Source organism: Leucoraja erinacea, chromosome 18 (genome assembly GCF_028641065.1).
Source record: "Leucoraja erinacea ecotype New England chromosome 18, Leri_hhj_1, whole genome shotgun sequence".
Classification (NCBI taxonomy): domain Eukaryota; kingdom Metazoa; phylum Chordata; class Chondrichthyes; order Rajiformes; family Rajidae; genus Leucoraja; species Leucoraja erinaceus.
In genome coordinates this window covers 24,485,642-24,506,011 of record NC_073394.1, presented here as the reverse complement: position 1 = coordinate 24,506,011, position 20,370 = coordinate 24,485,642, and the positions used below count along the sequence as shown (strand labels likewise).

The 20,370-nt window shown below is 44.2% G+C and overlaps 1 protein-coding gene across 1 annotated transcript in view; it reads right to left on the bottom strand.

Annotated features, from left to right (window-relative positions):
- Positions 1–12,602, bottom strand: part of cd81a (CD81 molecule a) — a 53,242-nt gene extending 40,640 nt beyond the window's left edge. Inside the window, exons 1-2 of the mRNA XM_055649648.1 lie at positions 12,412–12,602; positions 8,091–8,205 (exon numbers count right to left, since the gene is read on the bottom strand). Coding sequence (XP_055505623.1) covers positions 8,091–8,205; positions 12,412–12,477 — 181 coding nt within the window. The 5' untranslated portion in view covers positions 12,478–12,602. The remainder of the gene's footprint in view (positions 1–8,090; positions 8,206–12,411) is intronic.
- Positions 12,603–20,370: the final 7,768 nt, after the last annotated feature.

Here is a 20,370-nt window from a genome sequence, read left to right as displayed (position 1 = left end):
TGCACTGTTGTGAGCCTTTAGTTTTACCCATCCAGATAGGCTTGGCTGAATTCAGGGGAAAAGTACAAGAGAAAGCTATCTACTCGAGTAACAGATGGAGCAAGAGTTGAAAGACATGAAAGAGGCCAAGGTAACTAAAGAGGGCTCTCTTACCTCTGACGAAGGGTCGCACCCACTTCTCCACACCACTACTCGAGTAACAGATGGAGCAAGAGTTGAAAGACATGAAAGAGGCCAAGGTAACTAAAGAGGGCTCTCTTACCTCTGACGAAGGGTCGCACCCACTTCTCAAACCATTCCCCACTTGGAAAGGGGCAAGAGAGAGCTCATCTTACCTCCGTAAGGCCCACTGAATTAGAACCTCTCCTCTCCTCAGCCATCTCTCCAAATATAATTGTACAGTGGCAGCTGTAATTTCAGGTCATAATTAATGTGCCCTACTCCGGTCTCCTTTAAGATGCTGCTGATCTCAAATCGAATGACCAATATTTGGGACCTTGAAGTTTACCATCTTCTGTGGAGTGATTTTAACTACATTAAAAGCACAAAATAAATGCAACTTGGTTGGACCCATTCCCTAACAAAAGTAACACTTGGAGAACTGGCCTCAATTGATTTTTGTGGGCTATTGAAGTTCTCAGTCAGATGGACTATCACTGAAAACCACGACCGGCAAGCATAATTTAGATTTATAGAGACATTTTTTTTTTTTTAAATAAATAAAGAGGATGGCAAAAATATTAAACAGTCAATTCGTATAGCTGGGGCTCTCAGACCAAAGTTTGAAGAGCTATTTTATACATCAGTAGACAATGGCCAAAACTGTTGCCAGTACATGTGCACACTTTGTGTACAATGCCTCACGGACATGTGCTGCAACCACTTTCAATCTTTGCAAGACCAGCCCAGACAAGGCATTAGTTGACAACAGCATACATTAAACATTATAGCAGTTCAAGATAGATCCAGGTCAAAGTATTGCAGTAAGGATCTTTGTTAATGACCCCCAATATTTTCACCATTTTAATACATTCTGATTCACTTCAGTTAGTGATTAAATTAAAAACGTTCAGCAAAGCTATAATTTAACCTAGTCTCTCCAAGTCCAGTTTTGTAGCCAGTGAACTATTCAGTTCTCCTAAACAATCAACCCATGTAGGGAGCCCAGTTTTTTAAGATGGAACAATTCTGAGCAAATAACACCATGTCAATCCACATCATTACATTTTCAGATAGCTCTTGGTGTCAACCAAGATACTCCAATCTAGTAACATTACATCAATCATAATAAAACATTTAAGTGTGCACAAAACACATATAAGAGACTACAGCTACTGGAATCATAAGCAAAATAGTGCTGGAAGAAATAAGCATCTATGATGAGAAACAGTCTTTCAGTCTGGGACCATTCTTCAGATAATATGTCAGTTTTAAGCAGATAAGATAAGTTATACAAAAACAATTCTATTTAATTTGGTCATCTCATGGAATGACCATAAACCACAGGGCTGTAGATTTGATTACAATGGCATAATGTTGAGATCACTGTCAAATTACCTCAGAATTATCCCATAATAACTGGGCAATGAACATTTACTTCCATTTTGTGTCACAATATTTGAAATATATTGGGAGGTGGAGGAACTTGGTGGTGGAAGCGTTTAATTACAACACCAGCCCTGAAGTCTAACAGGCCTGGCACATAAACTAGCCACACGGGAAAAAAAGTTATCCAGACAAAGCGATCATCTCCACATGTCTGCCCAAACCCATTTGGACTGATGCTTGCAAATGCCTCTAGTAAACCTACAAGTTAGATGGGGAAAAAAAGGCAAGTACAGGTTCAATAATTGCACAACGCCAAGGAATGCAAGATAAACTCCAGTCATGGTCATAGTCTTCGTGCTAAAACAACCCTCCTCAAACTTCAAATCCCGCTCATTGATAATGAAATATGAAAGGAAACATGGAATGGCCAAAAGATGCTCTCCATTATGTGACAATATTAACCATATAACCATATAACAATTACAAAACTCTTGACTCTCTTGACGGAAACAGGCCATCTCGGCCCTACAAGTCCGTGCCGAACAAATTTTTTTTTCCCCTTAGTCCCACCTGCCTGCACTCATACCATAACCCTCCATTCCCTTCTCATCCATATGCCTATCCAATTTATTTTTAAATGATACCAATGAACCTGCCTCCACCACTTCCACTGGAAGCTCATTCCACACCGCTACCACTCTCCAAGTAAAGAAGTTCCCCCTCATATTACCCCTAAACTTCTGTCCCTTCATTCTGAAGTCATGTCCTCTTGTTTGAATCTTCCCTATTCTCAAAGGGAAAAGCTTGTCCACATCAACTCTGTCTATCCCTCTCATCATTTTAAAGACCTCTATCAAGTCCCCCCTTAACCTTCTGCGCTCCAGAGAATAAAGACCTAACTTATTCAACCTATCTCTGTAACTTAGTTGTTGAAACCCAGGCAACATTCTAGTAAATCTCCTCTGTACTCTCTCTATTTTGTTGACATCCTTCCTATAAATGGGCGACCAAAATTGTACACCATATTATTTTGCTCAATTGCATATGTTCACACAGTTGTGGGTTTTCCTATGCTAGGTTAAATAATTAAATGCAAAAATGTTCATGACATTTAAAAAATTGGAGCAACTGGTTTTCTCAACATCACATCAAAAACAATGTATCTTTGGTTAAAATACAAGGCAGACTCTGGCCATTTGATGTGCTGGATGCAGAGCAGCTGAGTAATTATCTCCAAAGCAAGCCTGCTATTGGTCCAAAGTGGACATGATCAATGTGAATTTGCAACCATCCCAGCCATGATCCAACTACACATTGTCACCTGCATCCAAGGCCTTACTCCACATGAAGACCATTACTCCCTGAAGTTAAAGTCAATTTTATTCGTCACATGCACCCAAAGGTGCAGTGAAATGAATTTGCCAGCAGTGATACACTTAAAAAGAACACACAATACAAAATAAGATTTAACACAAACATCCACCACAGCATTCTTCACTGTGGTGGAAGGCAACAAAGTTCAGGCAGTCCTCCTCCTTTGTTCACCCGTGGGCAGCGCAATAAACCCTCCGTAGTCACTGCTACGGACGGCCCAATGTACAGGCCGTCTCGCCGGGATGATCAAAACTCCGACATCGGGACGGTCAAACACATGCTTGGAGGTCCCGAATCGGCACTTTCCTACCGCAGACCAAAGATCTTAGAGCAGAGCAACATAGGCCACTCCTGCGAAATACAATGGGCTGATGTGTAGTACGCTACGGAGGGGATCCTGGGCATTTTTCACCGCACATTTTAGTGACCAGAGCCCACCCGACCCGACTCGCAGTGTAATCAATGTTACGGGGCAACAGTTTGTGTGTGTGATATAGGGTTAGATTCATAATTCTGTCAGTTCATACTTCTTGTCAAGAATAAAATTTGACTCTGGTAATTGTCTTTTTTAATGTTTTTTAAATCATTTCTTTTTAAATGGCTCACAAGCAGTGTTTGAGTTGATTTTGTAGTAACCGGAACCTACCCGAGCCGACCTGACTCGCAGGGTAATTGACATTGTGGGGGAAGTTTTTATGTGATATAGGGTTAGATTCATAATTCTATTAGTTCATAATTCTGGTAATTCTTGTTAAAGAATAAAATGTTTATAAATACACATACATGAATGTGATATAAATGTATATAATCATATAACACACACAATTATATTTCTTCTGATCCAATGATGAACTTTATTTCAGACTAGACAAGGGACATTAAATAAGAAACATTGTAAACCTCCCCGCAACTTCACACACACTAGGCCTTCTCCCACCCCTCAACTCTTTCCCCCCCCCCCCCCCCCCGGCCCTCACTCCCTCGCCTGCCCCCACACTACAATGTCTCCCCCCCCTCCTATGCCCCTCTCCCGCTGCCCCGGGTCCCACACGCCCTCTCTCCGGGCCGCACACTCCCTCTCCCCGCTGCCCCGGGCCGCACACTCCCTCTCCCCGGGCCGCACACCCATTCTCCCCTCGGGCCTCTCACACTCCTTCTCCCCTCTCCCCGGGCCGCACACTCCCTCTCCCCGGGCTGCACACTCCTTCTCCCCGGGCGACACACTCCCTCTCCCCGGGCCGCACACTCCCTCTCCCCGCTGTGGAAACAAAGATCCGATCCTTGGCCGGAAGCAAGATGGCGGAACAAGATGGCAGAGCAAGATGGCGGGGGCTGGTTGCTAAAATGGGTCCTATAATCACACATGAATCTGCCCATGAGCGTACTATGCGTTTGCGTGAGAGTATCTTGCTCTGCTTTAAGATCCTTTGCCGCAAACCGCAGCTTCAGGATGTTATAGGCCGGAGCACTTCTCTGGCGATCCCCGGCGAGAGATCCCGGGCTGCGGATGGTAAGTCCACGACACGCCCGCGGCTAGAAACTCCGCAGACCACAGCCCCATGATGCGGCAAGTCCACGCTGCGCCCGCTGCTGATGTTCTGGGCCCGACTCCGGGAAAGGTCGCTCCAATCCACACTGTTAGGCCGCGAGGGAGGTGACATGGAAAAAGTCTCCTCTCCGTCGAGGAGGCGAACTAATGCAGTTCCCCCCCTTTTACCCCCCCCCCCCCCCCCCCCACAAGACACGGCAAGAGACACCTAAACTAACATTTAGACCCCAAAGACCCCCCCAAAAAGTCAAAATAACGAACACGCTGCTGGCAGGGCAGCGCCCCCCTGTGCCCCAGATTACTACCTCTTTTAATGGACACAACCAACAGTCAGCTTCGTAAATGATTGCTGAAGCCGGTTCATGCATTCTGGAATGCAAAGAATAACCTCAGTTTTTTACTCTGCTGCATTAAAAAAAAGACTTTGCTTATCAATCCTTACCAGCATAGGGACTTCTACTACTAAAATGGAGATTAGTTGATCAACTGGATTCGGCCCCATCTCCAGGCCCACCAAGCTCAACTTTAGGTTCACCGATCCACCCCCAACTCTAGACCAAGTTGTGCCCTTACCCGATTTACCAGCTAACTCCTCATCCATCCGAGCCAACCTTGTTCAAGAGATCTACCTGGTATACCAACCATAGGCTTTATTCAGACCAACTTATTGACTCTCAAGGTCTGCACATTAGCTAATATTGTTTAAATCCTCACTTCGAATTCCAAAATCGTCACCACTATCCTAAAAAAAACATTCCACCGTTGTCGCCTACTGTCACACCTTCTCCTTTGTACAGCCCACGAACACATTGCAATCTCCCAAATGTGTGTTCCACCTTTCCCGAAGCAACTTATCCTGATCCCTCCATTCAGGTTTATTTGCCATGCCATGATACCAAAATAACTGGCGACACTGTGATCGGTCTGCCGTCTGTGAAACAACTGAACCTCCAACATTTCTGTTCAGCTGTCTCGCTGTTAGGACTTCACTGCCTGGATACTTTCCTGCCCATCCAGTCACAACCAAATGCCTTCAACGACTTCACATCCCTTACTCATATTATGATGCTTCCAACTGAGTTATTCAATTTCCACTTTTCTCTTTTCCATGGTCCTTCTCTGAACAAAGAAAATGATATGAACACAATTGCCAATCAGCTCCAACATCTTCCACCACTCCACCCAGTTACAGCCTGTTTCTTCCAGTTTCCACCCACTCCTTAAAACCTATGAAGACTGGTAGATTAATTGGTCACTACAAATTGCCTCTAATATTTAGCTGAGTGGTTAAATCTATAGGGGAAGTTGATGGGAATATGGGATTTGTGTAACTGGGAACACAATTATTGATGCATTCTTCATCAGCTGAAGGTCCCATTTCCATGCTCTACAACTCCAAACACCAAGAGTACTGAAAACATTGTAGTCTTTCCCCTGTATAACTGTAAATCTTTCTGAGATGGCTTCTGAAACCCAAGCGACAGTCCAGAACATTGGTGTCATTTCTCACTGCAAGGTGTTTGCAATGTCAATGCATTTCCATCTCCATGAAACAATATCTCTACTTCCATAACCCTAATCTATACCCTTGACATCTCCTGCTTAATTCAAAGATGACCTCCCTCACTCTGCACTCCATAAATTTGTTACTCTTGACCCAGTACGGATTTTCATCAATGCTGGGCCAGCTCAGGGGCATGTTTAAAGTTTAAATGTTGTCAAATCATTTTGGGGAGAAGGCAGGAGAATGGGGTTAGGACGGAGATAGATCAGTCAAGATTGAATGGCTGAGTAGACTTGATGGGCTGAATGGCCGAATTATATTCCTGTTCCTCATGACCTTTAATTCACCAGTTACCTTTTGTCCTACAATTCCCTCAAGATCTCAGACCTCCATCAGCTTTGACTTTCCTCCAACACATTCCAGCTGAGGTTCAAATCTCTTGAATCGCTCCCTAAACCATTCAACTTTTTTTTTTACATGGGAGTGCTTAAAATCTGCCTTGTTTTAAAGTCTAGACCTCCATCCTAACTAAAAATGTAGCTTTCAGACAAACTTTAGATATTTTACATCGCGCAAAGTAAAGAAACATTTCTGTGGTCCGGCATTGCATCGCCTCACACGTCCTGTAATTTGGAAGTCAATGAATGAAGATGAGGGCAAATTCTCCCAAAAACATTAATCAGCTAAAACAAATACAACTCTTCCCACAGCAGAGTTGATAAATATTTTGTGGCTCAGTTTACAAATATTGGATGTGTTTGCATGTCTGTCAAAATCTGAGGCTGAAAAGAACTGCCAAAAATTTGCATACTACTTCTCATCAAATGTCTATTGATGTTCTGTATTGTGATTTATACTTTAAAGTAATATTAAATTCAATTTTACTGACCACATTTGAACTAAGAAAGTGCTAGAGTAACTCAGCCGATCAGGCAGCACCGCCGGAGAACACGGATAGGTACGCGGATGATTGGAGTAATTCAGCAGGTCAGGCAGCATCTCAAGAGAATATGGATAGGGTCAAATTCCATTAAGCAACTGAATGCATGGACCATGTCAGATTACAGACCCCCCTGTAGCTACAGCTCTTAAATTCTTCAACATAGAGCAGCGTTAAGTGTAAAAAATTGACCAATGCTAGTTACTTTCATTTTTACTTCCTCAAAGCTGATATCAATATTATCATTACCACACAAAACTGCTCCAAACTACCAGTAAGTTTCCTATAAATAAGAACAAGCCATTTGGAAACTACTGAATAAGAATATCAGTTTTGAATTTCCTCAAAAACATTTTAACTTTGAGGTTCCATGCTCTGGAATCCCTCCCTAAACCTTTCCATCTTTCTTTCATGGTGCTTCTTAAAATCCACCTCTCCTTCAAGCCTGCTGTATCATTCATGAAGATTGTGGATAACCTTTCACAATGCCACCTCCTCTACTCTTCCTCAAGCTATTGACTGACAAAATACCCAGAATTGAAGTTTGAATAAACTCTGTGACTGAGACTGAAGATAATTCCAAAGATTCTTCACCATCTGTTTGAAAAAACTTTCACAGACCCATGGCCTTCTCTTATTCGGATGAGCTGCACAATAGCACAGCAATAGAGTGACTGCCTTACAGCGCCAGAGAGCTGGGCTCAATCCTGACCTTGGGTGCTGTCTGTATGGAGTTTATACAGCCTCCCCATGACGGCATGTGTTTTCACCAAGTGCTCCAGCTTCCTCCTACACGCCAAAGACTAACAGCCTTGTAGGTTAATTGGATTTCAGTAAAAGAAAATCGTAAAATTCTCCCTAGTGTGCACGATAGTGAAGGGCCTGCTTCTGCGATGTGTCTCTAATGTCTAAAGGGCAAGAAGAGACATCAGGAGTAACAAACCTGAAGCTAATTATCCTAACGAAATCAAATGGATTTGGAATATTTTCTTAACACAATGTGTCAATATCACATAGACTATATTTATTATGGCACTCAATTTTAACAGGAACTGCTTAGGTTATCAGTTCCTTTGTGAGAGAAGCTTTAGTTACACCGCACTGTTATCAGCTCCAACTCTGTTTTTACTAAGTTTCCAAAACTGCATCATTGAATTGAAGGTTTTAATTCTTACCTATGAAGAAGGTGTTTGGAGCCGGCTTATCATCGAACTGCGTATCCAGCACTTGAGTGGTTTGAGGATCATGTCTGAGCCAGAGAGCCACACCAAGAACCACTCCTCCTGCAAGCTGTAGAAACAAAAACATTAAACCCTGGGTTTTTACCTCATCTCCAAACTCTCAACTTTCTCCAATACAGTTCTAACAAACTTTCCCCCCAAATAGATCTGTGGTTTATTTTTCCACAGCAACTACTCTGTCTACCTTCTTGAGTTAGATTCTGTCACTATTCCTTTGGAGTTTCATTTAACAACAACTAAAGATGCAACACATATACCTTGCACCCACTTTATATGTGGTTACCATATTTTCCCATTCAACATTAAGGAGTTGACTACATTTGTTTTTCTCTTTTTAGGCTTTGAAAAATGTGTGTTTGGCAATAACAAACCTTTTCGATTTGCCCGTTAACCTGCATATTGAGACATCACTTTTCACCAGCCTTAAAATTATCTCACCGAGTTAAAATAAGTTTCATATTTACCAATTCGAAAGTGAAAGGAATCAGATTACAAGTACCAGAACACAAGGTATATAAAATAAAGTTATGTCAGCCACACCATTTTCTAATTCCATGGGTGATTTTTGCCCTGAGCAATACTTCCCCGCAGCAACCACATATCCCTCATTTGCCTTAATCGATGAAAAACACTACCTTCTAAGTACTTTGAATTCCAAAGATCCACTATTTTCTGTGTGTTGAAATTTCTTTTCATCCATGTTCTAACTGTCTAATTCATTATTTTGGAGACTGACCCCTGGTTCTAGTGAACCCTAGCAGAGGAAATGTTAACTCCGCATTTACCTTCTCAAGTATCTTAAGAATTTTGTGCATAAAAATGGCAGAGAAACCAACACTTAAACATTATTTCCAGACTAGAATTGGAAAGTAATCTCATAATCTCATAATTACAGAGACCTCAAGCCTCATCAGGATTCTCACTAGGTTATAAACATATATTGACATTCTCAATTGTTCCTGTCGTTGATGGGCTACTCAGCCTGCACCCAAACTCATTAAATGTAGCAATGTAGCAAAGTTGGTACAGATGATTCAGTCAGAATCATGTTTATGCTGCGTTCTTGTTTTGGACTCTCTAAGTATTATCAAGTTGATAAATGGTTAAGAAGAGGTGGTAAAATGAATCTACTTCCCACAACACAAATTATTAAATCCAATGGCAATTTTCATACACTGCTGAAAGGTAGAGACTATATTTAGCTCCCAACTCAGAAGCATTTGGTTTACCGGAAATTACTCACTTGCAAAGAATTAGAGCAAATGATGTTTGTACCATAAAGACTTATGGAAAAACTAGGACCTGGTTAGGCAAAGCACAGACTAAAGGATGCACTGTTCCTTAAATAAATATACTGATCATCTCTCTTCCTGGATAAACAACTAGAAGAGGAAAAAAAACACGGAACTTATCCTTCACCAAAGACCCTTCTCACACCGGTCACTTGGAACTTGGCCAAATGCAATTTCAGGTGCCCAAAATATTCAGGAATGTGCATCAGCACTGAAAACATATCGCATCTGAACCCATACTAATACAGTTGAGTCTGTTGGAGTAAAATCCTGCTGGAAACAGGAGGATCCTTGGAAGTGGGATCTGTTTGGAAAGGCGATTTAAGATTAACATTTAAAAAAGTCACATTGATGGACTCATGGGGTAGAACCACAAAGTAACGGTGTCTTTGCACATCCACAACCATCCGACTTCAAAGTTTGCAAGAAGCCAACAGAAAATTAACTTGCCCCATTCCTCACTGCCCATATTCCCAAAATTAAAAACTGCTACACACACTCACGAGCCCTTCAGATATGGTCAAGTGGCAATGCACGTATTCATACAACAGTACAGCACAGGAACAGATCTTTCGGCCCACAATATCTGTGCTAACATGTTGCCAAGACCAACCCTTATCTATCTGCACATAATACTTGTGCTTATCCCAAAGTCTCTTAAATGCCACTACTGTATCTGCCTCCTCCACCAGCACCTCTGACAGCACATTCCAACCACTCACCACCCTCTCTGCACAAAACCTGCCCTGCACATTTCCTTTAAACTTTTCCCCTCTCACCTTAAAGCTATACCCTCTAGTATTTGGTATTTCCATCCAATAAAATCAGTTCCAACTGTCTACCATATCTACGCCTCAATTTTATATACTTTGATCAGCTCTCCTCACAAACTCTGGCATTCCAGAGAAAACAATCCAAGGCTGTCCAACCTCTCCCTGTAGCTAATATCCTCAAATCCAAGCAGCATCCCTGGTAAACCTCCTCTGCAGCTTTCCAAAACCTCCTTACATTTGGATGACCTGAACTGTATGAAATATTCCAAATGCAGCCTAACCAAAGTCCAAGAAAGGTGCATCACGATTTCCTGACTCTTATTCTCGATGCCCTGACCATTGAAGGCAAGCATACCACATGCCTTTTTTACCACTAAGACTAACTCTACTAAAGCATCACATCTTCTGCGAAGAGAACAAGTAGCAGCCACAGAAATATAGCCCATCAATGGGTCTTACAGTAAGTGAAACAACACATACTTTCGGCATGGACAAAGTTAGAAACAGAAGCTGCAGCTCCTGCCAAAAACCACTTTCACTGCCAATGAAGCTCAGAGCCATACAGTGTGGAGACAGGCCCTTCGGCCCAACCCATGCCCCATCTACACTAGTCCACATGCCTGCTTTTGGCCCTCATTCCTCTAAACCTACTCTATCCATGTACCTGTCTAAAAGTTTCTTAAACTTTGCGATAGTACTTGCCTCAACTACCGCCTCTGGCCTTTACCGCCTCTACACCCCCCACCCTTTGAGTAAAAAAGTTACCCCTCAGGTTCTCATTAAATCTCCCCCAACCTCACCTTAAGCCTGTTTTCTGGTTCTCGATTCCTACTCTGGGCAAAAGACTCTGTGCGTTTGCCCAATCTATTCCTTTCATAATTGCGTACATCTACTGTGGGAACAAATAACAAACTACACACAGTCAGGCTCAAACAGTCACTTGCAAAATGCTGTGTTCATTCCTATTTAGGAATATCAGCCAAGAAAGCGGGATGGATAGGGATTAGTGGGCTCAAGACTACTTCAGTTGCTGAAGAGATTCAAATGGAAGAGGACATTGTGTAATCAGCACACATTCCACTTTTGATCTTCTCACGGCGACTAAAACATCCCATCAACCAGACTTAATTTCCCCACTTCAAGACCATGTTGACTCCAACATCCTCCAAGATGTTTACTTCCAGAGTTAGACTGTCATGCAAGACTTTGTCAAAGCCCTTACCAAAATGTGTCAAACTTGCTATCGCTTGTTGATATTTTAGTTATCCTCCCCCCACTTGCATTTACTTAAATTCACGCCGATATCCTTCAATGGATTTTCACCTTTCTAAACGATGACTACAGTGGATCAGAGTATTTCTCTCCAAAAATGTTCTTTTTTGCCCACAAACTAAACCGACTGATCCGCTACTTTTTTTTTTAAACAATCTCCCTAGTTTTCTCGTTCGTGACTAGGGATGAGTAAGTAGCGGCCAGAACTTGAGCGCTTTTCTCCCATGTTTTTCTCATTAAGCTGGGATACATTTTATTCAACGTTGACAAATTTATTTTGAAAGCCACCCACGCTCTGGGCTGTTTAGGTTCACCACATCCAATATTGCACGCTTTTGCTCCTTTAATTGACGTATTTATTTGTGCGTTTTGCAAAGCCAAACATAAAATATTCGAAGAACCGCACCCAAGTCTCCCACTACCAAAACAGATCATCCGTTTGATCTAAAATATGCTCCACTTTTTCCATTGCTAACCTCTGATAATTTCAAACAACGGTTTTTTTTAAATCATTCGCTCTTTAAAAACCCCCATCATATTTGTACTTATGTTTCATCCCCTTTCAGTCAGAGCTCCGTTTATTTTTAATAGACCGAGAGACTCGGTGAGGTACTAGTGCCAGATGAATTCTGAGCTAACAATTGTAAATCAATGCACACCAGGAAAATAAGAGGATAAGAGGGGGGGGGGGGGGGGGGGGAGCGGAGTGATCAGCGCGGGTGGTAAAGGGCGGGGAGAGGGGGCGCGCGAACAAAGACAGTTGCCCGCGCGGGGGAGAAGCGATCGAGACCCGGGCGTCGAGCTGGCGGCTCCGTCTGCAATAACACAGCGCGGGGGTCCGCCCAATCTCCACGCTGGCGTTCAACGGCAGAATCCCCCTCCCGTGGGAAACGCTCATGCCCGTTACCTGCCACTTACCCAGAATAGGAAATTGAAGACGAACAGCAAGTATTTGATGCACTTCATGCAACCTTCCACCCCCATGGTTCCGTCAAACACTCGCACACCGACACACACAGCAACTCGACAAGGTTGACTGGCCGCAAGCAACGGAGAGCTTCTCACTGACACACCGTCCTCCCCTGCAGACCTACCCAATCGCCGGCAGACAGCCTCACAGATTTACAGCCCGCCAATCGACCAATGGCTGCGCTGCTCCACCCACCGCCCCCTCGCCAAACCCGCCATCAATCTCACGGATTTCAACCGTCCTCCTGTCATTCCCAGGCCACGTCCAATCAAGCCGGGGAAAAACCCACCGCCGACCCGCTCCAGTCCTGACCAATCCCTGCCTCATCCCGACCATTCCCGACCAATCTCTGCCCCATCCCGACCAATCCCTGCCCCATCCCGACCAATCCCTGCCCCATCCCGACCAATGCCTGGCCCATCCCAACTCCATCCCGACCAATCCCTGCCCTATCCCGACCAATCCCTGCCCCATCCCAAACAATCCCTGCCCCATCCCGCCCAATCCCTGCCCCATCCCGACCAATCCCTGCCCCATCCCGACCAATCCCTGCCCCATCCCGACCAATCCCTGCCCCATCCCAAACAATGCCTGGCCCATCCCGACCAATCCCTGCCCCATCCCGACCAATCCCTGCCCCATCCCGACCAATGCCTGGCCCATCCCAACTCCATCCCGACCAATCCCTGCCCTATCCCGACCAATCCCTGCCCCATCCCGACCAATCCCTGCCCCATCCCGACCAATCCCTGCCCCATCCCGAATAATCCCTGCCCCATCCCAACCAATGCCTGGCCCATCTCGACTCCATCCCGACCAATGCCTGTCCCATCCCAACTCCATCCTGACCAATCCTTTTTTATTCGTATGAATAGGTAATGTGTTTTGTCTAATTAAAGATTAAATCAATTTCTACAAGAAATAAATTAACCGTTTGTAAAACCGTGAGACACTATTTTTAAATAAACCGAGCATCACTGAAGCAACTTCCAACCTATCCCAAAATGTTTATACCGAAAATAGGCACAAAAAGTTGGAGTAAGGCAGTATCTCTGGAGAAAAAGGATAGATAACAATTGGGGGTCCAGATCCTTTTCTCCAGAGATGCTTCTGACCCGCTGAGTTACTCAAGCATTTTGTGTGTATCTTTATTACAAAACACTGGTTAGGCTGCACTTGGAGTTTTGAGTCATAGATCTCTTAAGCACAGAAGCAGGCCTTTGGCTCAACTTGTCAGCTAAGTTGTCTAACTGAGCTGGTCCCACTTGCCTGCAGCTGCCCCATATTCCTCCAAACTTGTTCTATTGACATCAGATCCTTTCTATGGTTACCAAACTACAGGAAGGATCTGATAGCACACGAGAGACTGCAGAGGAGATTCACCAGGATGTTCTGAAGAATTTTAACTTCGGGGAGAGATTGATTAGGATGAGCTTGTTTTCCCTGGGGCAAAAGAGGCTGATAGAGATATACAAAATTATGAGGAAGACACAAAATGCTGGAGTAACTCAGAGGGACAGGCAGCATCTCTGGAGAGAGGTTTTGGGTTGAGACCCTTCTTCAGACTCTGCCTGTCCCGCTGAGTTAATCCAGCAATTTGTGTCAACCTTCGATTTAAACCAGATCCTGCAGTTCTTTCCTCTACAAAATTATATGGTATATGAGAGTATAGTATAGTTTTATTACATAGAGAGTGGTTGATATTGTAACACACTGGCAGTGAAGGTGGTGGAATCATATACGATCACTGCATTTAAGAGGCATCTAGACAGACAAAAAGGCATGGCATAGACAGGCATTTCAGTCTGAAGAAGGGTTCCGACCCGATAGGTCGCCTATTCTCTTTCTTCAGAGATGCTGCCTGACATGCTGAGCATTTGGTATCTACCTAACGTACCTCACATCTCCTTCCAGCTTCACAAACGGAACATGTTTTCTGCCTTGTTTCGCTGCCCTGACCTGACACGTTTGGACACTACTCATTCGGGGAATATACTACAACAAAGAATTACAGAGACATAGCTGCAAGAGGGCCAGGGCTGGGAACTGAATATTCAAGGGTATACCTCCAATCGAAAAGACAGACAGGTGGGCAGAGGGGGTGGGGTTGCTCTGTTGGTGAGGAATTAAATTCAGTCCCTTGCAAGGGGTGACATTGAAAAAGGAGATGTGGAGTCAGTATGGATAGAACTAAGGAATTGTAAGGGTAAAAAGACCCTAATGGGACTAATCTACAGGCCCCCAAACAGTAGCCTGGACATAGGGCGCAAGTTGAATCAGGAGTTAAAATTGGCATGTAGCAAAAGTAAAGCTGTGATTGTTATTGGAGATTTCAACATGCAGGTCGACTGGGAAAATCAGGTTGGTACTGGACCCCAAGAAAGGGACTTTGCAGAGTGCTTTTGTGATGGATTCTTAGAACAGCTTGTATTGGAGCCTACCAGGGAGGCAATTCTGGATTTAGTGTTGTGTAATGAACCGGATTTGATAAAGGGCCTCGAGGTTAGTGGATGTAGTGTACCTGGACTTTCAGAACGCATTTGATAATGTTCCACATAGGAGATTAGTGGGCAAAATTAGAGCACATGGTATTGGGGGTAGAGTGCTAACATGGATAGAAAATTGGTTGGCAGACAGGAAACAAAGAGTAGGGATTAACTGGTCCCTTTCAGAATGACAGGCAGTGACTAGTGGGGTACCACAAGACTCGGTGCTGGGACTGCAGCTGTTTACAATATACATCAATGATTTGGATGAAGGGATTCAAAGTAACAGTAGCAAATTTGCAGATGTCACTAAGCTGGGTGGCAGTGTAAACTATGATGAGGATGCTATGAGAATGCGGGGTGACTTGGACACGTTGGGGGTGTGGGCAGATGCATGACAGATTTAGTTTAATGCGAATAAATGTGAGGTTATCCACTTTGGTAGCAAAACCAGGAAGGCAGATTACTACCTAAATGGCGTCAAGTTGGGAAAAGGGGAAGTACAACGGGATCTGGGGGTCCTTGTTCATCAGTCTATGAAAGTAAGCATGCAGGTACAGCAGGCAGTGAAGAAAGCGAATGGAACGTTGGCCTTTATAACAAGAGGAGTCGAGTATAGGAGCAAAGAGGTCCTTCTACAGTTGTACAGGGCCCTAGTGAGACCACACCTGGAGTATTGTGTGCAGTTTTGGGGGAGGGGGGTGTTGGGGGGTGAGAGCGAGGGGGGCTGTGTGGGGGAGGTGCGACTGTGTGGGGGTTGGGGGTATGTGGGGGGGAAGGGGGGGTGTGGGGGAGGAGGGTGTGTGGGGGAAGGGTGGCGGTGGAGGGGGGTGGGGGGAGGAGTGGGTGTGTGGAGGGGGAGGTGTGTGGGGGGGGGGGGGAGTGTGTGTGTGGGCGGGGCGGGGTGGTGGCTGAGGGGGGGTTGTCGTTGCCGCAGACGCAGCTCGCAATCTGCTCACCCCGCACCTTCAGCTTTCGGCCTCACTCAACGGCTCCTGGTCCGGCTCCGGCTTCACTCAGCGGCTCCCGGTTCCACTCAGCTCACACCGCATGCTGTTCTCTCCGCACACTTCTCACTCTGCACGCTGCTCACTCTGCACGTTGCTCACTCTGCACTCGCTCAACACACTCTGCTCACTCTGCTCCTTCAGCTTTATTCTCCCCGTCGCCGGTGATTGACAGTGGGTGCCGGAAGGGGCGATTTTTATGATTTTTAAACCTTCATAACTTTTGTACTATTCCACCGATCAGAACATAACTTGTTGCACTTGCAGCACAGAAGAATGTGGCGAAAGGTGGTGATAAATCGTAGCTCTATCGTGTACCGTTTTTGCGCAAATGTAAAAACAATGCAAACCGGAAGAGGACAAGATGAGAGTTTTATAAGTATACTAGACTAAGTGGGACCCATTGGGATGGCTTCAGGTGCGGAGCATCCTGCAGCCAGGGTGGAGTAGTGGAGGAGGGGTGTATGGGAGTGAGGGGTGTGGGGGAGAGGGGGTGTGGGAGGGGGGGCGTGTGGGCACACTGGTTCCCCGGCCCCGGCTCCGACCGCACTCACCAGCTCCAGGACCCGGCTCCGGACTCACTCAGCGGCTCCCGTCCTTAGCGCCTGTTGCGCTCACCTTCTTCACTCACGAACACAGCCAGCCCATGCCCACGGAACACAGCCAGCCCCTGCCCACGGAACACAGCTCACACTCCACTCCTTCAGCTTTATTCTCGGCGTCGGTGATTGACAGCGGGTGCCGGAAGGGGCGTCGCCGTCACGGCAAATACCAGACCAATAACTTCTGTAATATTTCACTGATCGGAACAAAACTTGGTGCACTTGGAGCAGAGGGGAACGGTGAGTAAGGTGGCGAAAAAATACTAGTGATATAGGGTACCGTTTTTACACAAATTTAAAAACAACGCAAACCGGCAAGAGGACAAGATGAGAGTTTTAGTAATAGTATAGATGGAAAATATAGATAGATAGATAGATAGATAGATAGATAGATAGATAGATAGATAGATAGATAGATAGATAGATAGATAGATAGATAGATAGATAGATAGATAGATAGATAGATAGATAGATAGATAGATAGATAATAATCGGCAATGTGAGAGTTTCTTATCTTTCTTACCAAATTATCTTGCTCCCACTATTGTGGTGATACTGACGAGAAAATGAATTCCACTTTGTAGCACCTTTACTAATCACACAACCCATGATCAGAAACTGCCACACATATGTTTATAAAAGACTAGACCAAGTGAGACCCATTGGGTCCCTGTCACATGGGGCTGGTCCAAGAGGCAATATTCCACCACTCACCCATAGCCCCCAACTGCGCAGGCGCGGCTGACGGGTTCCTGTTGTGACGCCAAAGATCCCCGTCGTGACGGGAGTCATGGCAACTCTCCCCAAGTGCAAATAGGAGTAATGGGTGATTGTGGTAATTATGGGCCGTTAGATGCACGTGGGAAAAACTAATTGCGGGTATTATGAACGAACATACAAATGCAAAGGCATCTTCTACAGAGATCAGGTTGACTTTAGACATATTGGAATGTATTTCACAAATCCATTGAAATTCTTGAAGGAGTTAATTAAGTAATCATACAAATTTATTCTGGACATTCCAAGAGTCAATTAATTTCAAGTCAATTCAAGAATGTTGTCATATGTTCCAGATATGAAACAGAACAATGACATTCTAACTTTCTGCAGCTTTACTGGCATATTAGATGCAAACACAACAATGAATATGGAATAGGTTATCAGTTAATCTAATAATAGACCGTGATGGTCCAAAAACCAAAGTATGTAGAGAAGCCATAGTAATGCAAAGTCGTCATGGTTTGGTAGGGATGAGGTTATTGACATAATGTGGTTAGGGTTGTGCAGGATGGTTCAAGAACATGATAGTTGATGGGAAGAAACTGTTCCTGAACCAAGAGGTAATGGATCTCAGGCTCCTGTACCTTCTTTTCTGTGGTACATGGCCAGGATGATATGGGTCTTTAATGATATGTGTTGTCTTCTTGAGGCAATGCTTTCTGTAGATCCATTCAATGGTATTAGGTCAATAACTGTGATGGAATCGGCAATGTCCACCATTTTCTGTAGCCTCCTTCAATCTTGAACGTTCTAATTTCTGACCCAGGCCATGTTGCAACCAGTCAGTATGTTCTCCATTGTACTTTTGCAGATGGGATAAATGGCGTGCCCCTGCTTCTATTTCTTATGGCCTTACATTATATGAATGGCGGGGATTGACTGTGGACTTTAACATCTTGGAACCCGGTTTAAACATTGCGGTACCTGGTTAGAGACTGAGTCAGGTCTCCAAGCCGTGGTGAGTTTCAACCATCCCAATGAGGGAGTTCCATCACCCCGATGCGAGGGCCTCAGATCGCAGGCTGCGGGAGCTTTGATGGCCCCGACCGCGGATGGTTTGACAGCCCCAACCACGGAGAAGAAAGAGGGAGAGATTGGACTTTATTGCCTTCCATCACAGTGAGGAATGTGGGGAGCCGCTGCGGTGGATGTTTACGTTAAATTTTATTTTATGTGGTTGTGTGTCTTACTGCTTTTCACTTGGTGTGGCCATCTTGAATCTTGAATCTTGGATGATGGCTGTCCCTGGGAAGTCAGCACTGACTGATCATCAACATTTGCTGCAATGGGCAGTGGGGGTCATTCCCAGAACCTGCAGCACTGGGGAATCTTCTGCTTTTGGCCTGCTTTCCTAAGTGTGGTCCATATTGAATTATATTACAGTGCTTATGTTAAAGTGCTGATACTTTGACGATTCACTTTGCATTACAGGGGAATTAATATTAGCTATGCACTATCTATGTGCACCTTACATAGGCAGTACTATAATATGATGATTCTTTTACAAACATGCAAATGCATAAATTAATCTATTGCACCACCGTATTGAATTTCCAAACCACTATGTACATATCATTCATGCAGAGTAAGCTGATGATGTTCCAGAATATTCCAGTGTGTGATTTCAGACTATATTTATTTATTGCCACTCTTCATTATTAGTTTGTCAGGCAATTCATTTAGATTCTGCTGCTGTACATTTTGTGACCCTTATATAAAGAACATTAAAACATAACAAGTAAAAGCAACACTGAAACGGAACCAGGAGGCTCTCATTGCTGGTCTGTTGCTCAGTAAGGTCACGATTAATTTATAACCAGCACACCATGTTGCTGCACTAACCAAATATTCCTTGATGTCTAAAAATCTATCAATCAAAAAATCGATCCGTCTCTTTTCTAAGCATCCTCAGACACTGATCCTCCATAGCCATATGATTCACTGTTCTCCAGATGAAGAAAGTGCTTTTCACCTGTGTTCAAAATGCCTGGCCCCTTATTTTTAAATTGTGACTCTTATTTATGATAACCAATGATAACAAAGGAATCATCGTCTTTGCATTTACCTTGCACATTTCCATAAGAAATGTTAAAACGTTTCAATGAGACTTTGTTCAGTTTTCAAGAAGCTGATTGTCGACCAGGAAATGAGTGCCAAGGGACCATGTACTCATCTTCATGAGCAGGATGTCAGTGGAGAGAGTCAGCAGCATCAAGTTCCTCACTGAAGTTCTGTTCTGGGCCCAGCACATTGATGGAATTCCAAAAAGAACACTACGATTCTCTACCTTCTCTGAAGTTTTTGATGATTCGGTGTGTTACTGAATATTCTATCGAATATCCCTGGCATTCACAATCAATCCCCAGCATTCACATAATGTAAGACCACAAGAAATAGAAGCAGGATCACGCCATTTATCTCATCTATAAAATCAAGGCTGACTTACCTCAGCACACTTTTCCCAACTAACCCTATATCCCTTGATTTGCTTTAGGTTTGGTTTATATTGTAGATTTGGCATGGAAATAGGCCCTTTGGCCAACCGAGTCCACGCTGACCATCGATCACCGTTTCACCTACTAATTCTACAGTATGTTATCCCATTTTCTCATCCACTTACTACACACAAGCAGCAATTTACAGAGGCCAATTAACCTACAAACCTGCACAAGTTTGGGATGTGGGAGGAAACCGGAGCACCTGGAGGAAGACACGCGGTCACTGGGTGGATGTGCAAACTCCACAGAGACAGCACCCGAGGTCAGGATTCAGGATTCAACCCGGGTCTCTGGCGCTGCGAAACAATGGCTCTACCAGCTGCGCCACCATGCTGCCCACAAATAAATAAACATAAATAATGATAATAAATAAACATCTATCAAACTCTTTCTTGAACAACTGAGCCCTCTTGGCAAAAAAACCCACCAATGATTTAATGGACTCTGGCTGAAAAAGTGTTTTCATTCTCTAATGATTCACTAGCTCCTTATGTTATGACTGGACGTTTATTCTAATCATCCCAGTCACACAAG